Source organism: Scleropages formosus, chromosome 13, assembly GCF_900964775.1.
Source record: "Scleropages formosus chromosome 13, fSclFor1.1, whole genome shotgun sequence".
NCBI lineage: Eukaryota > Metazoa > Chordata > Actinopteri > Osteoglossiformes > Osteoglossidae > Scleropages > Scleropages formosus.
The window spans coordinates 14,286,041-14,306,269 of record NC_041818.1 but is presented as its reverse complement, the minus strand read 5'-3'; the positions used below and the strand labels follow the sequence as shown (position 1 = coordinate 14,306,269).

Sequence of the window (20,229 nt, the reverse complement as noted above, 5' to 3'; positions counted from 1 at the left end):
CAGTGGGTTGGACCACGGTCCTGCTCTCCGGTGGGTCTGGGGTTCGAGTCCCGCTTGGGGTGCCTTGCGACAGACTGGCGTCCTGTCCTGGGTGTGTCCCCTCCAGCCTTACGCCCTCGGTTGTCGGGTTAGGCTCCGGTTCCCCGCAACCCCGTATGGGACAAGGGGTTCAGAAAATGTGTGTGTGATTTCTTTTCACCATGTATTTTAACATTTTTTTCATTCTAATTTTAAAAAGATTAAAATTAAAGACTTTATTTGTAATTGCTTTAATAAGGTTTACTGTGTCAAAAGGGTAACGGTGAGCTATTTGCATAAATTTTATTTAGAAAAGGTGGAGAGTACAAAAATTAAAATAAAAAATGTAGACTTACCACGATAGTGGAAGTCAGCTGGCTTGAGGAAGACAGAGGCTATATGTCACTTTAAAATAAAGAATAATTAGAAAATTAAAGCACAATGCAACACAAGGGATACAAACACAAACATAAGTACGCAGGGGATGTTAAGGAGTGCCATAATGCAAATGAGAGTGTGAATACATGGTTCTTACAATGCAGTGGGTCTCAGACAGTCGCTTGGTGAAATTTTCAAGTTTTTGGTCTCAGATTTAACAATGGACCGAATGTCTTGGACCAAAACCAAATGGAGACTAGAGAAGTGAGAAGACCACCTCAGATACACAATTTCCTTTGGCTACGGACTAACTGGTAATAAGCATAATGGAGTAACTATCATGTCAGCAATGAGCAGGAACCAATAGATTCAAGAAAAAGCACAGGTGCTAGCAATAATGGCCAGACATTTTCTTACAGGAAAGACTGTCTGCTTATTAAAGCTTGGGCATGGCATAAGTGTGGATGTCATTTGGAATGCCTTGAGTTTTGCTGATGTTTTTCCCATCTGTCGGTACCACAAAGATCAGAGGATCAACACGATGTCCCCTTCTCATGTGCATCAGGAGGCTGGCAGTGACATTGACGGCATTCCTGGAGGTGTACAGAGGGGCCAGGCTGGGGCTCATGGGAGTAGGAATGTACTTGCGGCACGTCGTTCCTCCAAGTCCAGGAGCACATTCAACTGTATAAGAGTAGTAAAGAGTGCCATGGTTCAGTGGGCAGATACGACTGTGGGAGCCACTTTCAGGGGAGACCTTGCACTCTCCCAGGTTGTCATTCCACCACTTGTACCAGTCCTTGTCTTCGTCCCACACCTCCAGCTTCAGCTCCGTCCCCAGTGAAAGTGTCACCATGTCCAGTGGGAACTCGGTTTTCCACTCTGGGTTATCGTTATTATAAATAACATCAGTCTGGGCAGATTTTCCTCCAAAGCTTATCTTCACAAATCCATCAGTTTTACTAAAGGTGTCCCCCCACAAGCCTGTTGCTCGCAACACCTTGACAGTGAGTCGGGCCAGACCTGCGTTAGCTGGGCAGCAATGGCTGGTTATGTACTGACTGGGGTTACAGACACAGTTGCAGCAATCATGTGAGCTGGGCTTGGAGCCTCCAGAACACTTTCCAGAGCAGTGCTTGTACAGAGCATTCTCCAGGATGTAGTCTTCTATAGCCTTCTTCAGCCCCTCTTTCTTTGACTGAGAACCGTCCACCAGTAGGTGCAGTGGATCCAAAGAGTAGTTGACGACTCCAGGGATTTTCTTCAGGCTGTCGGTCCAGTCGTTGAAAACATTAGGCATGTTTGAAAACAACAGATCAGGAACTCCAGCCTCACCACCTTCCACCTCAGTGACTCTGTCGTGGAACTGGCTGGAGAATGTGTCGTTGGTGTGCTTCTTGCAGTAATTTTTTTCGGTCTTGATGAAGTCTGTCACGTTCTTCAGAATTTTGGATGCTTCAGCATCTAGGCAATCCTTCACCTCAGTCTCAGTGTAGTGGCTCAGCGCCGCTTCACACAGCCGCAGTGAGGTAACACTGCTCACACGACCACCCAGCTTCACCTTCTTGATGAAGTGTGTCCCATAGGTGTCCAACAAGCGGCGATACTCTGCCTTGGTGTTCTTGTTGTACGTCGCAGGGAGGCCCTGAAGGTTTTGAATAAACTCCTTATGCAGGGGTGGCTCCTCTGTAAGCTGGTAGCTGGGGAGGACACCAAACACATAGCTGCCTTAGATTTTCTGAATAATATAATAATTAAAAATCTGTATTTCCCAGCAAATAATTGTCCTTATGTTTATAGCCAATCAATAATTTAAACAAGAATTAATTGAAGTGAAAATAAATACTTAAAGCACATTACGTATAGAATTTGCATTTCCAAAAAGTACAAAATTACATCCAAAAGATACACAGAAAAAAACGATCTATCACCCATTCTATGTGTCTCTCCTCCACTTCACCATCATTCTCCACCTGCTGCACTTTCTCTGCTACCCTTCTTTCTCACATTTTTCCACACTGCATGTCTTTCACCATCCTCTATTTTTCCATTCCTCTTGACCCTTTCCATTCTTTCCATTTACATCTGCACATTGCAGCTTTGTCAACACTCACCTGTAGTAGGCACACTGCACATCCTGTTCGATGAAACTGTATTTGTCCTGCTTGGACTGCTCCATGGTCATCTTTGCCAGCTTTGAGTGGGTGCCCCCCAGCATAAGAGATGAAGACGATGGGAGGTGGAGCCCGTCCTTCCAGGTGGGGTACACCCTGTTCATGTTGCTTTCCACGAAATGCTCACTGGACTCGTACACAACACTGGAGACCTGCAGCTTGCAGTGGGGCAGCACCCGCCAGTCCACCAGAGCCAGCGGCACCTTCTGGACCTCACCCCCCATGTAGGGGTTAGTGCACAGAGTGCAGGTTTTGTTGGGTTTAATCTCCCAGGTCTCCACATCGATGACATAGGCTTGCTTGCGCTGCATGGTAACTACATCAAACCCCTCACCTGCCAGATTTGACCCAGGAACTAAACGAGCTTTTTGGCATTCTGCTGGATTCCCGGTGGTGCAGGGGAGGGTCGGGGGCAGCGACCACAACCACAGCCAGAGGACAAACAGACACCGCATTCCTACAGAAAGTGGGAAGAGGGGCTTTGTTATTGAAATAATGAGCATTTCTGAGAAAAATGAAATCTTTTCATCCAAGGTTTTATACAGTTTGAGGAAGTATTATTAAAAACCTGGCCAGATTAATCAAAATCAGCATATGGAAAAAAACTAACCGGCATCTAAGCTAGAAACTTATGCATCAGATGGTAAGGCTTCAGCCTTGGTGTAAATGTAAATTCTGCTCCGATTAGTATGCAGCTGGAAACCAGCTGTAGACAGTCTGCAGGATGTCTTAGCGATGCAGACACTGTTCACCTCCACATCCCTGAGATACTCCGTAGATTACAAAATGACAGAGCATGCACCTTCATAGGACAGGAGACAGTAGCTCCTTGAGTGAGTCTCACTCCACATGTAATTGTTCTGTATGGCAATTTATCACATGTAGCACCATATTTCAGGCGTCTTGTTGCTTTGCCTGTCACTGGAGGAATTGTAGAATAAGGATTAAATTATTGATTCTGTTACTGCGGCAAATGAAGTATTTTGCGTGAAAGGCCAAGTACTTGTGTACGGTCATCCATCGTCTTTCTCTGAGATCGGTATCACCGACACAACAACATTCTCTCATTGTCTTCATGTGAATTAAGGTTTATTTTGACTTAACAAGACTCTGATTATAAACTAGAAACACAGCTATAACAAACCTTTTGCCTGTGATTTGAAATTATATAAATTAAAACAAGGTTGATAAAAGTTTTCTATCAGTTACTAATATGAATGGTTTAAACTTTAGTTTTCAAGAATCAGCTAGGATTTTCAGCATTTTGACCAGAATTTATCTGTTATCAATTATTTGAATTCTGTGACCTGAGCATATTACATTAAAAATATTTTTATAGCTTTATATCGTTACGCGTACTAAGCAGAGTGACTTTAAGGGAATTTTTTTGTGTACCAGATGTGTTTTGTGTGCATCCATTTGTTTGTACCACGTTTGACTTTTGCAAAGCCTTACTTTTATGAATCCAAACACCACTCTTGGCACCATATGATGAATTCAAAATCCTGCATCAAAGATTATATCAAATTCAAAGTATAGTTCTTTAGTCCCTACACTGATACCTAGTGAAGTTTTGGGCAGACATTATCTATCTATCTATCTATCTATCTATCTATCTATCTGATGCCAGCATTAAACTTTTGCTTGTTTATTTATTTTTTTGTATTTATTTATTTATTTGTTTTCTTATTTACTGGGGGGGGGGGGGTCAGTGGTGCAGCAGGTTTGGCCCAGGCCTGCTCTCTGGTGGGTCTGGGGTTCGAGTCCCACTTGGATTGCCCTGCGACGGACTAGTATCCTATCTTGGGTGTGTCCCCTCCCCCTCCAACCTTGCGCCCTGTGTTGCTGGGTTAGGTTCCAGTTCGTTGTAACCCTGCTTGGGACAAGCAGTTTCAGACAATGCATGTATGTGTTTATTTTTCCCATGCAAGTGTTAAGTAAGCAACTTTAACATCTGGGTAGTTTCTGGAGTAATTTTGGGCAAGTACCTTGCTCAAGGGTACCCCAGAGAGAGAAGAGACTTAAACTAGAACCTTCAGGCCACAATAGCCCTAACCACTGTAGCGCACACACATTGGCTGAAACCGCTTGTCCCAAGCAGGGTTGCGACAAACCAGAGCCTAAGCCTACAATTCAGGGCGCAAGGCTGGAGGGGGAGGGGACACACCCAAGATGGGATGCTAGTCTGTTGCAGGGCATCCCAAGCTGGACTCGAACCCCACACCCAGTGGAGAGCAGGATCCTGCCAAACCCACCACACCACCACACCACCATGCCCCCCCACAGTATTACCTGCTGTCAAAATAAAATCTTAAAAATCCTAGTCCTTACCTGGAAGTCTTTGAAAGGTTTAGCTGCTTATTAATCAAAATTCATAAGCAGGTACAACCTGGAACACACACTGTAATCCAATGTAATTTCTGTAATAAATAAATCAGCAGTGGAAGGTAAAGCCTTCAGTAATAAGGCCCCGCTTATATGTGCAACTGTTTGCGTTTTGTGTTGCTGTCCATGCTGCTTTCAAGCAGTGTTATGGAAGAAATACATGTTTCTTGTGTACCAGACACCAGCAAAACCAGGGTCAACTTCAACAGGTTGAAATCTGCAAGCTATCACTGCTTGTCCTGTCTGACCCACTGAAGATCATACATTGACCAGACAGGAGCCTGCAAATGACCACCAGATCACTCAGAAAGAAACTGCATATGAAACACTAATATCTTTCCAACAGGTAATATTCACAGACTCAGGAGAGATGGACAGCTATTTCACTTCTTTACCAGTTTTAGAAATGTGCCCTCCCCTGTATTGTCTTTTCTGTGCTTTGTTGTATGGATTGTAATGGCAATTTATTCTGAGGGTTTTATTAGGAAAAAAATGTTCATTTTGTTCATCTAGGAATAAAACAACACATCTTTGGCATTCACAGTAAAAGTATCTATTGTAAATAGGTTAAGAACCCATGGTGAGAGTATTAGAAACAGGTTGTCCTGAGCTACTTTTCAGGGGCATTTCATGATACACTTCATGTTTTTATTTCTGCATTCCAGCCAATAACAGACTACTCAGTAACGAAAGCCTTCTAGTTAATTACTATAAAATTAAGGCTATGAAAGAAGGCTCACGCAAACATCAGTGCAAAAAACACACATGGCTGATATAATAAATATGATTAGACAAGATGACCCTACCTGATCTTAGGATAAACAACCAAAAACCAGAGCAGCTGAAGATGACAATGAGGAAGACGAAGTGAGTGAATTCAGGTTCTGTCTTTGAGATGAGATATTTAATAACGGTGGGGGGGTGACAAGGTGAGAAGCCGCAGCAATGTGTAGAATAAACATGGAGGCCCAGTGTGGCATCCCCATCCACAGAGCTGCGAGCGGCTGACGAGGTGACATCTTGAATGCAGAACATGAGCAGCACAGAGCATCAAAATCAGGAGGTGCTCAAAATTTACAGCATGCAATGGAACTAACTCAGTGGTAAAACCACGAAAAAAATTAAATGTGGTCTACACAAAGTTTGTGCAACTAAAAGAGAGAAATGAAGGCGAGAGGGAAATGAAGACGTGTTGTTTTGCGGTCATGCGAAAGATTAATAAAATCTTCCTCAGTTTGACTTGACCACATGCTGGTCAAAAACGATCACGCGTTTTCATGTATGAGAACCGGAAAGTTCACATTTTAACCCCCACTGTTATTTTCTTTTTCCAGAGTTATTTTTCATTTTCCGCTGCAAATGATACTGATGCAGAATAACCAACTAACAGGTGGCAGAAGCCTGTATCAGAAACTGAACTGATTTCCAGGGTCTGGGAAGTGAGGAAAACGGCTCCTCTGTCTGCCGTAGTGCCCCGTAAAAAGAGGAACATTGCAAGATTTTGAACAGGGCTGTCTGTTCCTGGTCCTCAATGGGTGGACTCTTGTCTTTTTTTGTTTTAATAGCCACCTGATTGATACTTAAAGGGTGATTTGCCTTCTAACTATTTCAGCAAAGCCATTTAAAACACAGGCTGAGCAGATTAAATAATATTTTTATCAAGCTATAATTTCTAATATATACAGGGCATTCAGAAAGTATTCTGCCAAAGGTGCTTCAACTAAGCAATTATCTTATGCGAAAACTTACTGTCATATATTTTAAAAAGCATTATTGTATAGAAATATGTAACACTGAGTATTAAAGCAATTTAAATTTGAGCAAGAGTTCCTCGGGTGTGGTCAGAGGGGTGAGTGTGTTTGCACAGCGATAAGATACAAACAATGAGTCATTGAGCTCAACCTGAAAAGAGCTCACTGCTGGAGTGGAGGTGTAATTGTGAGGGTATGTGTGCATTATGGGGGAAAAAATAAGCTCATCTTTGAGTTTGATAAGGACAGCTAAAAACCAAAGTTTTTTTTTTTTTTTTTTTTAAGTCAAGTAGATGTTTTGCAGCTATGTCGAGGGCTCGGTTGTACCGCCTCACTGCTAATCAGCCCTCGGTGATAGTGTTCACTTGTTCAGCCAATAACTGCTCCCATGGTGACAGACTCCAGTTAGAGCTACTCCATTGGTCTGACCATCCATCCTGCAGCCAGTCCTGCCTGCAGCAACTTTGCATACAGCAGCAACTCCAACTCTTCTGTCGTTCCCATTTTGTAGTCTACCTGTACTGGTCATAATCTGCAACCCTCCCCCTCTGGGTTGGTCACCTCCACTGCTGCCTGCGGTGTTGGAACCCCCAGTTCCCCGCCACTACCATGGGTCCTCTGGGCTCTTGGCTATTGGTACTGCAACTCCTGGGTTGGGTGTGGGTGGGCCAAGCCGGCGTGGGCAACAGTTTCAAGGACTGCAGCCAGTTTCTGTTCATGAGAACCCCCCCAGTGGGTTTCCGGGGTGGAGAACTGCGGCAGATCTGCCAGCGCTACAACGAAAAGCCACGTTTTGCCACGCTGTACGACCGCAGCCGCCGCGTGCCCATCTACTCGGCTTACACCTTCAAGAAGTCTGACGGCCAGGAAAGGATGGACACACCCTGGATGTATGAGCCACAGGTACAGTTCCTTCTACAGCCATTTGCTCGTGTCAGGTGCAGCCATAAGCATGCATTGCGTTAACACTGCCCTATTGTTTAGCATTGAAACTGGTCCATAACATGACTTCTTTTAACATAATAAAGTTTTGTAAACAGCTCATTTTAAATTTGACAAGCTGTTACTCCAGATTGAACCCATGCAACCAGCATTAGGCAGACGTAGTCCCAGTGTATGCTTCCATCTGGAATGCATTTTTTCATTGAGAATATATTTGAATGGTCTCACTGGGGAGGGGGTGCGGTGGCGCAGTGGGTTGGACCACAGTCCTGCTCTCCGGTGGGTCTGGGGTTCGAGTCCCGCTTGGGGTGCCTTGCGATGGACTGGCGTCCCGTCCTGGGTGTGTCCCCTCCCCCTCCGGCCTTACGCCTTGAGTTGCCGGGTTAGGCTCCGGTTCCCCGTGACCCCGTATGGGACAAGCGGTTCTGAAAATGTGTGTGTGTGTGTGTGGTCTCACTGGCTGCTGAGTTGCCTATCAAGGAAAGCGCAATATCTTAACACGCAATTGCACAACTGAGTGCCTCTTTCTCAGGGTAAAGTGTGCTTTTTTCACACTGTGGAATGGGTTATTTAAGTTTACATTTATTCATTTACCAGACACCAAAGCAACATATAAAGTAGAAGGTGCCTTCTTCAAAGCCATATCTTTTCCATGCTATGCATTACACTTACGCTTTTGCATGTCTAGTGAAAACTATATTAAAACATGTGCTGCACAAGTTTAAACAATATTAAAGTTATTTTGACTTAAAAATGCATTATTTTATATGCATGCTCTAAAACTGCAACAGAACAATTTTTAAACAGACTACATCAAAAGGGTCAGGGTTCTGTTTTAAGTGACTCTTTGCACCCTGGTCCTTGCACAGTTGGCCTCGCAGGAAGAGAACAGCAACATGAGAGTGCTACCACCTGCAGAGCAAATGGACCCACTGATCGAAGAGAGCCAGGCTGTCCTGCAGGACTTTACAGATGCCGTATTGTATGAGCGGGGTGCACTCAACCCGGACCAGCACCAGTCCTCTAGTGAGGACAAGGCTGCTACCTATACTCTGACCAATCATGTGCCTCTGGTTACCATCTTCCTGGAGGAGTCTTGGACCGCCTATGTTGACACTGTGCGCCAGCGGCTCAACAACTTCTGTCATGGCAAGGCTTACGTGATGACAGGTGTGGCAGTTTCTGGACTGATGATCCGCAGAGGGAACACTGACCGCTTGGCGGTCCCCAGGTATCTGTGGTCGGCCTACTGTTGTCCTCGCTTCGATAGGAATTCACCTTATGAGGTGCGCTTCATGTTCCCCACCTATGCTGCCTATGGCATCAACCAGGAGGTGGGGCACAGCGTTCAGGAGGTCCCACTCAAGACTCTGGAGAGCAAACTGAAGAACCAGACAAACGTGGATCGAAACCTATCGCTTTTTTACAAAGACTGCATTGTGGAGAACATTATTAAGAGAAGGAAGAGATAGGTCCTGTGTGTCAGCTGTGCTTCGTTTGTGAATTGTGTATGAGCTGTAAACACAGGTAGATCGGTGCCTATTTCCTATAGCGAAAACCCGTGTTTTATTGATTTTTCAGTCTGTTTTTCCTTGCCTAATTACAAATGCAAAAGATAAGAACCGTGTCTTTCTGACGTTATTTGCTAGGGATAGTTTTAAAAAAATAGCAAGGATTGAAAAATAACAAATGGTAAATATACCCACTCCCAAACACTACTCTCATTTCTTCAACCAGTGAACTCCTTGCCCGCATTCCTTGTCACAAAAATCCTTGCCAGTCATTCTGAAGCACCATTCATGTAGCCCTGCTTTATCAAGTCTACAGTTGTCATTTCCTGTTGTCCCCTGGCTGTGACCCTCTCGGCCTCTGATGTTGTCTTCTTATGGTTCCTTTGACCTGTTTTGGCAGCTCTGTGAAAATCCATGTCCACTTGTCAAAGACAATAAAAATGTGAAAAATGCCTCCTCTCTGCATCAGAGCAGTAAACTCAGAAAATGAGTACTTTGCTACAGCTTTAACAGGCATGATGAGAGCTCACTGTAAATTTGTGGGGCTTCAGGTTTTTTTTTCCATGATGCAGCACTGGGATTGGCACAGTGTTGGACAGGTACCATTGATAGGTGCATATCATACATTTCATTACTTAAAGATCAATATGTGTATAATGAGTTTTAAACTTGATCCATTTTATACTTTTTTATTCACTTTATATTTAAAGTGGGTGCTTCCACACAGGTTTTTTTTCCTCTACTTGTACAATTAGCATCCCATAACGCTTGTTGGTCATACATAAAAGTGCTGGACAGGTCTCAGCAACTCAGGGAGCTGATGGTTGAGGCACGTTTGGCAGGGACTTCAGGAATGAACATCACACAATTTACTGATGTCTAATATGGAACAGGGGCTGAAGTGATGTTTGCATGTAGGTAAAGCAGTGCATAAAACCATAAAGAGCAGTTTACTAAACAGCGGGGAAAGGTAATGTGTTATCCTTCCCATTATTCTCAACAATTGGATGGATACATTTGTATTACTCACCAAGCAAGTCTGTGTGCCACAACAGTGTTTCCCATAGTGGATTTTTCTGCTGATGTAAGGTGCATTTTCTTGGCACAGTTTAGGACTACTGATTGCCTTAGAATGGAGGTAAATGTCAATAAATACAAAGCAATGCTGAATGTTCACATTAATCCTATGATCCTATGAATCTTTTCTACTTTGATGGTAATGGAATCCTCTACATCAATAGGGAATGTGTGGTCAATGAACGGTTTGAACAGCATAATAATGGTACAATCAACGCCAAGGTGAACTGAAACTGTGAGGCCCAACATGGTATTCATACACTTTGTGTCAGTATTTCCTTTATGTTCTCATAAAGGGACCACATTCTCGCCATCCAAATCCTACCTGTAACCTCCAGTTGCCTTTTTGAATAATCAGACACAAGTTAGACTCCTGGTATAGACATGGCTATTTCTAAAACACTTCAACTTTTCATAGCACATTGTGGGACAACCTGTGTCCATAAATGTCTTAATTAGTACATTACTATACCACCTACTGCCAGCCCATTCCCAGAGTAGTTGGCAAGAGATGTGATCTTCCATGCTTTGCCACTCTGTGTGTCCAACTTGGTCTTATTATACAGCAACTACCTTTCTGGTGATCAGCAATAAAGGCTTCACTGTCAGTCACTATAATGAGCCTGAGTCACATTAGGAGAAGTTCCATAACTTTCTAAATGTGCAATAACTTGTTTGCAGTACATGTGTCATTACCAGTCCTGCTAATTTAGGGTATGTGTAGTGTTTTGGTTTTCTGCAGCTAAGCTCCAAGGTTCATGACTGTTTAAATTAGTTCACCAATTAAAGTGATTCTGGCTGTATAAACTGACAAAAAAAGTAAAGAGGTCACAAGGTCTGCTCACTACACTCTGCAGAAGGAGATCTGGACCCTTCTCTTTAGACAGACCCTAGAAGTTATCAGTGGTGGAACCATACTTAGCGTGACGCTTACTCATGCCCATATGTAACAACACTGCCACAAAAAGGCAAAACAGTACCCAGATAAGCACTAATCCAATGACAGGGCCTGGGAGCTTCCAGGTTTGACCCAGTCCTAAGACCCACATTTGCAAACCTATCAGTATACTCATCAACTGGTGGCACACAGAGCTGTTCTGCTGTCAGGCCCCAGCTGACTGTGAAAGAGGCAGAAAAGAACTAATCTCTTGTGTGCACATTTGAATTTTGCAAGAAACATTTTATATCCACACCTCAGAGCTGTTTACTCCTTTTCTAACCAAATATGGCTTTTTGTGGCAGTGACAATAAAAATGATATATTGAGAGGAAGACAGACAACAAGGAAACAGGGAAACAGGGGGGTGTAGAATGTTCACCCACTGGTCATGCGTAATATAAATTTTTAATTAATATATATTTTAAGGAGGCACAGCTCATACAATGACATAAACTGTCAACCAGTTTAGAAACAGTGGAAATATAAAAATTGCAGATTTTCACTTATTTTCATTAAATTGCATCACATAATTTTATTCTCAAAGTGTATGCTGCTAATGGGTAGTGAGAGAGAGTAAGTGAGAGAGGCAGGAGTGTGGACAGCCGATGAGAACCGATGCCATCACCAGGATATGAGGCTCCACCTTCTAGTGCTTTCCTTGTCCTTCCTGTCCCTTTTCCCTCCGTTCTCCATTCCCCTGCTCACACAGACAGAGGAAGGAGGTTTTCCGCCTCGCTACTAACCATGTCCCTATCTGTGGAGTCCCAGCTGGGCTCCGTGCTGCTGGTGCTGGCATGTTTCGTAGGCCTGGGGCAGCTCAGTGTGGACAGCTCATTCAGGGAATGCGCACACTTTCTCTACAAGCAGCAGCCGCCCACCGGTGTCCAGAACAAAGACTTCCAAAGCATCTGCCAGCGTTACAACAACCAGCCTCGGTACGCCACCCTGTACGACTCCTCAAAGCGGATCCCCTTCTACTCTGCCTACACCTTCAAGCGGTCTGATGGCGAGAAGCACATTAACTTTCCCTGGATGTACGAACCACAGGTAGGAGATTCTCGTCCGCGCTGACATGCACAGTGTCATGCGCCATCACTGAACGCATGCCAAGTGTCCATAATGAACGAATAGCAGCAGGGAAGCCAGAACTGAGCAAGAGTTGCATAGTAAACAAGAAAGAACCAGGCATTACATTGCATGTGATATCGCAAAGCACATGGATGTGGGTCTTAATCTCTGCTGTTGAGCCCTTAATCAAAATTTTTTCGCTGAAAACCTAGCTCTGAACTGCAATTTCGTAGGAAAATGTAGAAATACTGCTTGCTTTGGAAAAGCAAAAAGAATGCAGTGTGTAAGCAGCACAATTTAATGCGAACAATAAAAAGTAGCACAGCTGCAGATAGGGATCTGAGAGAGGGCACAAAGAGAAATGCAGAGTTTCTTTGTTGTTGGAAATTCTTTGGAAATTTGACTGTTCCCAAACATACCAACAACTCACAAAGGGAACTCAAAAAATTGCCTAGTAATAACAGTGAATGTTTAAATTTGGACCTTCTAATTTTAGTTATACTGTAACTATACCCAGAAATCACCTGGAATCCCACATAAGGGCACTGGGGTCCTTGTCCACAGAACACCAGTAAAAATGACTACTTTGCTGGGCTACAAAAATCCCTACTACTATGACCCTACCTCTAAGGCTGTTAAATCCAGTCCTGCTTCAGATTCAATTTAAACTTGCGTTTCTTCCATTTCCCCTCTAGCTCTCCAGTCCATCTGCTACAGACAACATGCTTCCCTTCCTTGAAGTGCTGCCCGAACTGAAGCTAGATGAGGCCCAAGCCGTGCTGGAAGACTATGCTGACAGTGTAATGTACGTGCGTGGTCAGCTGAACCCAGATGAGCACCAGGCGGACCCAGATGACAAAGCTGCAACTTACACTCTAACAAATGTGGTGCCGCAGGTGAAGGACTTCTACCGTACACAGTGGTCCCACCACCTCAACAATGTACGTCAGAGGCTCAACAACTACTGCCACAGCACGGCCTATGTGGTTACTGGTGTCACCACAACAGGAAACACAATCCGTAGGGACAACGTGAACCGGGTGGCCATACCGAAGTATATCTGGTCAGCGTACTGTTGTCCTGACTTTGACACTAATGCCCCCTACGATATACGCTACAAGTTCCCATCCTTTGCCGCGTATGGCCTCAATGAGGTTGCCAGTAGCTTCATAATGGAGGTGTCTCAAAAGAGGATTGAAACTCTAATCAAGCAGCAGATGCCTGTAGACCAGAACTTCCAACTCTTTGCAAGTAACTGCATCCCAGAGGTGTGAATTTTAACCCTCAGTAACTTTTTGCATTTGAAATGTTCTATTTAGCCTGGAATTCTATAGTGGTTAAAAGCAGCCAAGTAAAATGTAACCTTTGGATGAGCCAAAGTGCAATTTCACATCATTCTTTGTAATTACCTGAGTGGCAGGTGATACAGTTGTTAAGCATAGTGGTTAGAGCTGCTGCCTCTGGAGCCAAAGATCATAGCTTAAAATCTCATCTCTGGCTATAGTATCCTTGATCAAGGTACTTACCCTAAACTACTCCAGTAAAAATTGCCCTGATGTACAAATGACTGGTAAATAATTGTGGGTATCTTAACACTGTTAGTTGCTGTGGAGAAATGCATCAGGTAAACGTAAGCCTCATAGTACTGCCATGAGACCCTTCAATAAGGTACTTACACTGAATTTCTCTAGTAAACACAGCCCAAACAGTTACTTCTTTAAAAGAAAAACATCAGCTAAGTAAATATTTAATAATAACACTGATTATTAGGGTCTGTTTCAGTGTTTAAAGGTATTGGGATTCTGTTTCTTGTGTTTCATACCTCTCTGTCCCAATGTAATAAATTTTTCAGATCAACAGATTTCTGGGACTGATTATTTGGTAATGTTCCTCAGGCTCCCTTTCTGTGCTATAATTTGTCAGCTGAAAAGCTCTGTGACGATGTATTATGCTGTAACTGTAAAAATATCTCACAAACTAAACCCAATAAAAAGTGTATTTTAAAACCCATAGAGTCTTTTTAAAGAATTTCACAAAAAACCACAACTTTTATATGTTGATAACTGATCATTCACAAGTCACCCTTTAAACATGAGGTAACTCATACAGTGCAATTCTATTTGCCAGCATAAACAACTACATTCTCCTGCACCTCTCAGAGGAATTCATTTTAGAAGTGTATTTGCCACAAGAAGGAAAATAACATTTCCAGAAAATAACATTAAATATCTCAGTGTATAATATATAGGTACGGAGGATATAAAGCAGCCCCAACCCCATATTTTGTCTTTGCAGAAATAAAAATAAAGAAAAAATAAAGAGGAAAATGTGAGTTAAATGCAACCAAATGGCAGATAATAAAAAAAATTGCATGAAAACCTTACAAATAAGCAAGAAACCAGAGCCCACACAAAAGGAGCTGCTAAAAGTAATGGCAAACATCACAAATTTAAATCACTTCGACTGAAATAGAAAGCAATCGGGCAGAAAGTGGTAATGGTCTAAGTAGTCCTTAACACTGTCAGAAAGAAAACAGATCACTTTGGAATTAAAAAAAAAAACATCATCAGATGGGACTGAAATTGGCTATGGAACCAAATGTTGGTCAAACTGGGTGGTGGGTCTTTCTTTCTTTCTCATCTTTCATCATGGCTTAGGTGTCATGGGGTCAGAGGTCAGCTTGAGTCACTTTAAAAACCAGAGTGCTCTGGATATGTAACATATGGCATCACTACTGAGAAATGCAGATTTGATCTACGGAGCCCTCAAAGCAAAATGACAGAAAACTTATTTGGCATGAATTTTGCACTCACTGTGCACTGTGTGCTGTGCTTTTCAGTGTGCTCAGCTGACTGTGTCCTCTGTTGACTGTGCTTCGTTGACTTTATCCTGTGGTAGATCCTGTAGTCACTGGGTCCTCTCTTCTGTTCAGTGGGGGGCTTCATTTCCTCCAGCAGTGTGGGATTTGACCTTGGAACGACATATAAGAGTATAAGCCCAAAAGAAACTCCCAGCACCCCAGGACACACAGATCATTCTTCCACCAGCTTTATCTTCTGTTGGCCAGCTTCTTTTGCACACAGTGAGCCGAGAGAGAGCCAATGGCATGGAGCCCCAGCTGGGAGAGAGTCTTCCTGACTTTGCATACTTGTGCCAGATTAGAGACAGCTAATTCTGCCAGGCAGTCTTTTATATCACGCACATAGCAGCCAGCACAAGGACACACATTCACCGGGAGAGCACACCAGCTGCTGTTTCCCCATAGTCCTCGCAATCCGCAGCAGACAGGCAGCTGCTTAGAGAAACGTTGGCCTGAGCTTCAAGTTCCTTTTCGTTCTGCGATTCCCATGGCGATGCTCTGGAGCCTGGTGGCAGTGATGGCAGCCCTGTCAGCAGGTGTGGTGGAGGTATGGGCCAGTGTGGAGAACGAGCTTTCCCCGGAGTGCCGGGAATTTCTCTACATGGGTACCCCGCCGGTGGGACTGGAGGACCATTCTCTAAAGATGATTTGCCAGCGATACAACTTCAAGCCTCGATACATCACCCTTTACGACACCATCGACCACGTCCCTGTTTACTCTGCCTATACCTTCAAGCGTTCTGATGGGGAGAAGATGGTGGATGCACCCTGGATGTTCGAGCCCCAGGTACAACCTATCACTCACGTTTGCACACAATGCCTGTAGACCTTCTTCCTGTGAGTAAATTCTACATGTGCTCATAATGGGCAAAAGGTCTTTCAATGATGTCTTCTGTAGACAAGTGTAAAGAATCTAATTCTGTTTTTCTAAAATGTTATACATACCTCAGGAGGTATCCTGGAATCTGATACAAAGACAGATTAGTACATTTGACATGAAATCATCAAGACTTGTCAGAACCAGACAGGTTCTGGTTAGGTCAAAATACTTTTTACACAACAGGCCGAGCAAGTAGGGCTTTTATAGCAGCTTGTATAATAGAATTTTTTTCAGAAACTCTTGAATTAATTCATGAAAATCTAGACAGGTGAAGCACAGACATAATGTTTCCACAAACAGACATTGAGTCAATCACACATTTTCAAGCCTCATCATAATTGTCACCACAAGAGCGGAAACTGACCACCAAAGGTGAGCACAGTCAGAACCTGTTTTGACTTTGTCTTGGATGTTCTTGAAATAGCATATATTTATAATGTAAAATTAATGCATTTTGTAAAAAATATGGTAATTCTTTCATTTTTCATCCAAGCTGTCAACCTCATCAGACACAGGCGAGATGCAGCCATTTCCCCAGGGACAAACGCACCACAACTTTGAGGATGCCCAGGCCGTGCTTGAAGACTACGCCAATGCTGTTAGCTATGAGCGTGGCCACCTCAGTCCAGATGAGCATCAGGCTGACCCCGATGACAAGGCAGCTACCTATACCTTGACCAATGTGGTACCACAGGTACGGGAGTTCAACATTGGCCCATGGAAGGCCCAGGAGCATCGCATCCGCAAACGACTCAACAACTATTGCCGGGGCAAAGCGTATGTGGTGACTGGCATCACCACATCAGGCAACATGATTCGGCACCACAACATCGACCGTGTGGCCATCCCCACATACTTGTGGTCTGCCTACTGCTGCACAGACTTTGATCACAATGCGCCTTATGAGGAGCGTTACAAGTTTCCCGCCTTTGCCCATTATGGCCTCAATGACAAAGTGAACAACAAGGTTGTAGAGATGTCTGTCAAGAAGCTGGAGGACTTTCTCAAGTCTTCCACCTTTGTGGACAAGAATTTCCAGATCTTTGTGGATGACTGTGTGCCCCCAGCCTCACCCCACAGTCGTTGACTTTCTAGATTCCCTGGTTTCTGGTGTTATTTCCACATGTGGAGAAAACACATCCACTCTTCTCTCAAAGTTATTGTGACAGTCGGTTATTGTAGGTCCCTATAAATTCCACAGCCAAGTAAAATCTCTTCATCAAAAAGATCATGAGTGGCATTGCTTTTAAATTCAACAGTCAACATGAGAAGTTTTAGCTTTTTAAATACTGTTAATGTGTTGATTTTGCTTTAAAAAACACTGTTTATCCTGTGTTCCATAATTCTATTTTTGCTAAAACGACATCAACATGCATCTTTGTCACTGTTTAAGTATTCAGCTGTCAGGTTAATTCTGTCCAGCAAACTGTACCTGAAAAAGACATATAAAAGATATATATATGAGAACCATGTTCATAATGCTCGTTATGTTCATGCATTCACTTCTGTAGAAATCCAATAAAGATGTTCTTGTGACTAGAGTGATTGACTCATTCAGCCAGCTTTCAAACATTTTAAATAAAATGAATTACATGTCTGTGATCTGAAAAATGTGCTTTCCTTATAAGTGACCATTGAGATTTGACCATCATCTGCTATTTCTCCATCCAGCATTAGCTGAGCTCAGTGTAGACAAAGCATAGAAGGATGCTGGAAAAAAACATGTTGCTTCTCCAGAACAAGTGACTAGGTTCAATTGAGAGTCAATGCATATTTATGAAACAGAAAATTGTTCATATGTGATGCAGAAGTCCAAAACAATCATACAAATTTCAAATTGTCATTCTGAACTAATCTAATTTATAGCCTAATTAGTTTCAAAATACATATTTAAAATAATTTTATTAATACAGAATCACCATGATTGTCTCTCAGTCCAGAAAGCTTTTTGAGGATTTGGAGTCACAGCTGTATAGGACAAGGATTACAATACAAACGAAAGTGATTATAGAGATAACAACCATAATATGCAGCAATGGAAAGGATAACAAACGACAAAATGCAAACATGTGTGGACAGCAATAAATAAAATACTGATGTAACACTGCTGTGAGAGAGCCATTTGTTGTTACTCCTGAAGTCCAGTTATTCATAGTGTCAAAAATGACACGCAGCGTTTATAAAGTGCTGAAATATTCTACTTCATGAGATTTGTCACAAAGTAATTCTACTTTGTAAAGACATGGCCTGGCATTTAGATATTTATAAATTCCAAGAGAATTAAATTAAGTATGGCTATTGTTTATATATTTTGCTTGATGCGGCATAATTTACAGCTTCTTAAAAAAGAAATGAGAAAAATTATAAATTACTGTCAAAATATTTGAATATCATGCAAAAATAACAGCTATATAACTGTGCTAAGCTTATAGTAATCACTACAATCTAGTCCTTTTGGAATCCTCTGAAACACACAAACACACGATCTGAAACCACTTGGCAAACCGGAGCTCATCCCAGGAACACAGGGCACAAGGCTGTAGGGGGAGGGGACACACCCAGGATGGGACGCCAGTCTGTCGTAAGGCATCCCAAGCAGAACTCAAACCCCAGACCCGCCAGAGAGCAGGACCTGGCCAAACCCGCTGCACCACCATGCCCTCCCTCCTCTGGAACACAATATACAACACAAGTCAAGAACGTGGGCTACAAAGTGGGAAATTAAACACAGAAAGAGGGTTTTGATGTCCCAAGTGTGATGGACCTGGGAGCATAACCCTTCATGGGGCTCCAGAGAAAAATCTGGAGTGCATAACTTGCAATGGCAATGTGAAGACTGTTTGTTCCATTGGTTTCAGGAGTTTTAATGCCTTTTATTGCAGAGACCAGGTCTTGACTTCAATTTTCCCAAAAGTGTGTTAGCTTATGAATAGAGTACACCTGCTGTGCCATGTGTACAAATTTCCCTTAGCCGGGAGGAGCACCGTGGGAGTCAATCCCACAGTCATTTTCAAGGTAATGAGATAAGTTTAGGTGAGATAAGAACTGTTCCACTGAAGAAGTCCAGCTACACCTCTCACAATGCTTCTCTTCACAGGCAAATGTACACAGCAAATTCACACAGAAAGCTTTTACATATAGAGCCCTATCATCTGATAAGGCTAAACACATTGCTGCTCCTGGGTTTGCTATGAGTGCTGGACATTGAAGGTGCTGATGATACGCAGAGGGCAGCAAGCTCTGGCTAGAAAAGAGACAGAACCATACATGGGTACATTTTGGTTCTAACTCTTCCTAGCACTGTGGCGCTCATTACTCCCCAATGTCTGATATTGTAGTTCAGAAGCCTTGCCGTTTGAGGATGCTGTGTCGTTCCAAGCTATAAAACAGAACATACTGTGAAGGATTAATTTATCAATAGTGACCAAACATGATAAAAAGTTCTAACCATCCTGCACGCTAACACAGGAGAAGATCCATCACATAAGCTGTTCATTTGTTGATTTATTAAGAGTATGTCTGGATTCAGTTCAGTAAGACCCACTTGGTATAGAACTGAAATCACTTGCTTGCTTACTCACTTTTGTAAACCACTTGTCCCGATCAGGGTCGTGCCGGTCCGGAGCCTATTCCGAAATCACAGGGCACAAGGCTGGGGGATACACTTGGGACAGGACACTAGTCCATCACAGTAAAACTGAACTAGTACCTTCAATGTAGTTCCCATTCAATCCAGTAAAAACCAGCAACATTCCCATTTTAAAAAGCTCATCTAGTAGCTGACTTGGTAGCTAGTCATCAGTGGTCACTTTTAATGTGGACAAGAAAGAAAAATTATACATACAAAAAGATGTATGATATTATATATTAGTTAATATGTATCAATGTATTAAACTGATAAATTTATTTTTTTCATTTTTATGTTCAACAGGCAATTTTTCATTATGTAAAAGTCCCTCTCTCTTTATGCATTAACTCATTTCTTGCATTATGTGTTATGCTATATCACAAGCAGCTGAAGGAGCGGTTTGTTGCCAAATTTTCAGTGTCAGCAGGTATTTCCCTTATAGAAGGCAGAATTCACGAAGACATTAAGCAATACTTTCTTTCTCAGTCTAAAATAATTGATTATAAAACTTTTCAGAGATGATTTTGATATGAAGATAAAAGCAAATTGTTGCTTTAAGGTGGAGGGACCAGAAATGGTGGCAAAAATGAAGACTAAAATGGCAACACATGTGGCCGG

At 42.8% G+C, this 20,229-nt stretch overlaps 4 protein-coding genes across 4 annotated transcripts; 3 read left to right on the top strand and 1 right to left on the bottom strand.

Annotated features, from left to right (window-relative positions):
• Window positions 1-832: 832 nt before the first annotated feature.
• LOC108929656 (perforin-1-like) lies at window positions 833-5,798 on the bottom strand. Its single transcript, XM_018744353.2, has 3 exons — window positions 5,762-5,798; window positions 2,511-3,027; window positions 833-2,096 (listed from the first exon to the last, which is right to left on the bottom strand). Exons 2-3 carry the CDS (start codon window positions 3,023-3,025, stop codon window positions 833-835), a joined length of 1,779 nt encoding a protein of 592 aa, XP_018599869.2. The 5' UTR covers window positions 3,026-3,027; window positions 5,762-5,798.
• A 1,517-nt stretch (window positions 5,799-7,315) lies between these two features.
• LOC108929655 (endonuclease domain-containing 1 protein-like) lies at window positions 7,316-9,120 on the top strand. The gene is made up of 2 exons (XM_018744351.2): window positions 7,316-7,609; window positions 8,518-9,120. Exons 1-2 carry the CDS (start codon window positions 7,316-7,318, stop codon window positions 9,118-9,120), a joined length of 897 nt encoding a protein of 298 aa, XP_018599867.2.
• A 2,783-nt stretch (window positions 9,121-11,903) lies between these two features.
• LOC108929715 (endonuclease domain-containing 1 protein-like) lies at window positions 11,904-13,617 on the top strand. Its single transcript, XM_018744415.1, has 2 exons — window positions 11,904-12,222; window positions 12,939-13,617. Exons 1-2 carry the CDS (start codon window positions 11,920-11,922, stop codon window positions 13,515-13,517), a joined length of 882 nt encoding a protein of 293 aa, XP_018599931.1. The 5' UTR covers window positions 11,904-11,919; the 3' UTR covers window positions 13,518-13,617.
• Window positions 13,618-15,478: 1,861 nt separating this feature from the next.
• LOC108929712 (endonuclease domain-containing 1 protein-like) lies at window positions 15,479-17,269 on the top strand. The gene is made up of 2 exons (XM_018744413.1): window positions 15,479-15,890; window positions 16,477-17,269. Exons 1-2 carry the CDS (start codon window positions 15,591-15,593, stop codon window positions 17,068-17,070), a joined length of 894 nt encoding a protein of 297 aa, XP_018599929.1. The 5' UTR covers window positions 15,479-15,590; the 3' UTR covers window positions 17,071-17,269.
• Window positions 17,270-20,229: the final 2,960 nt, after the last annotated feature.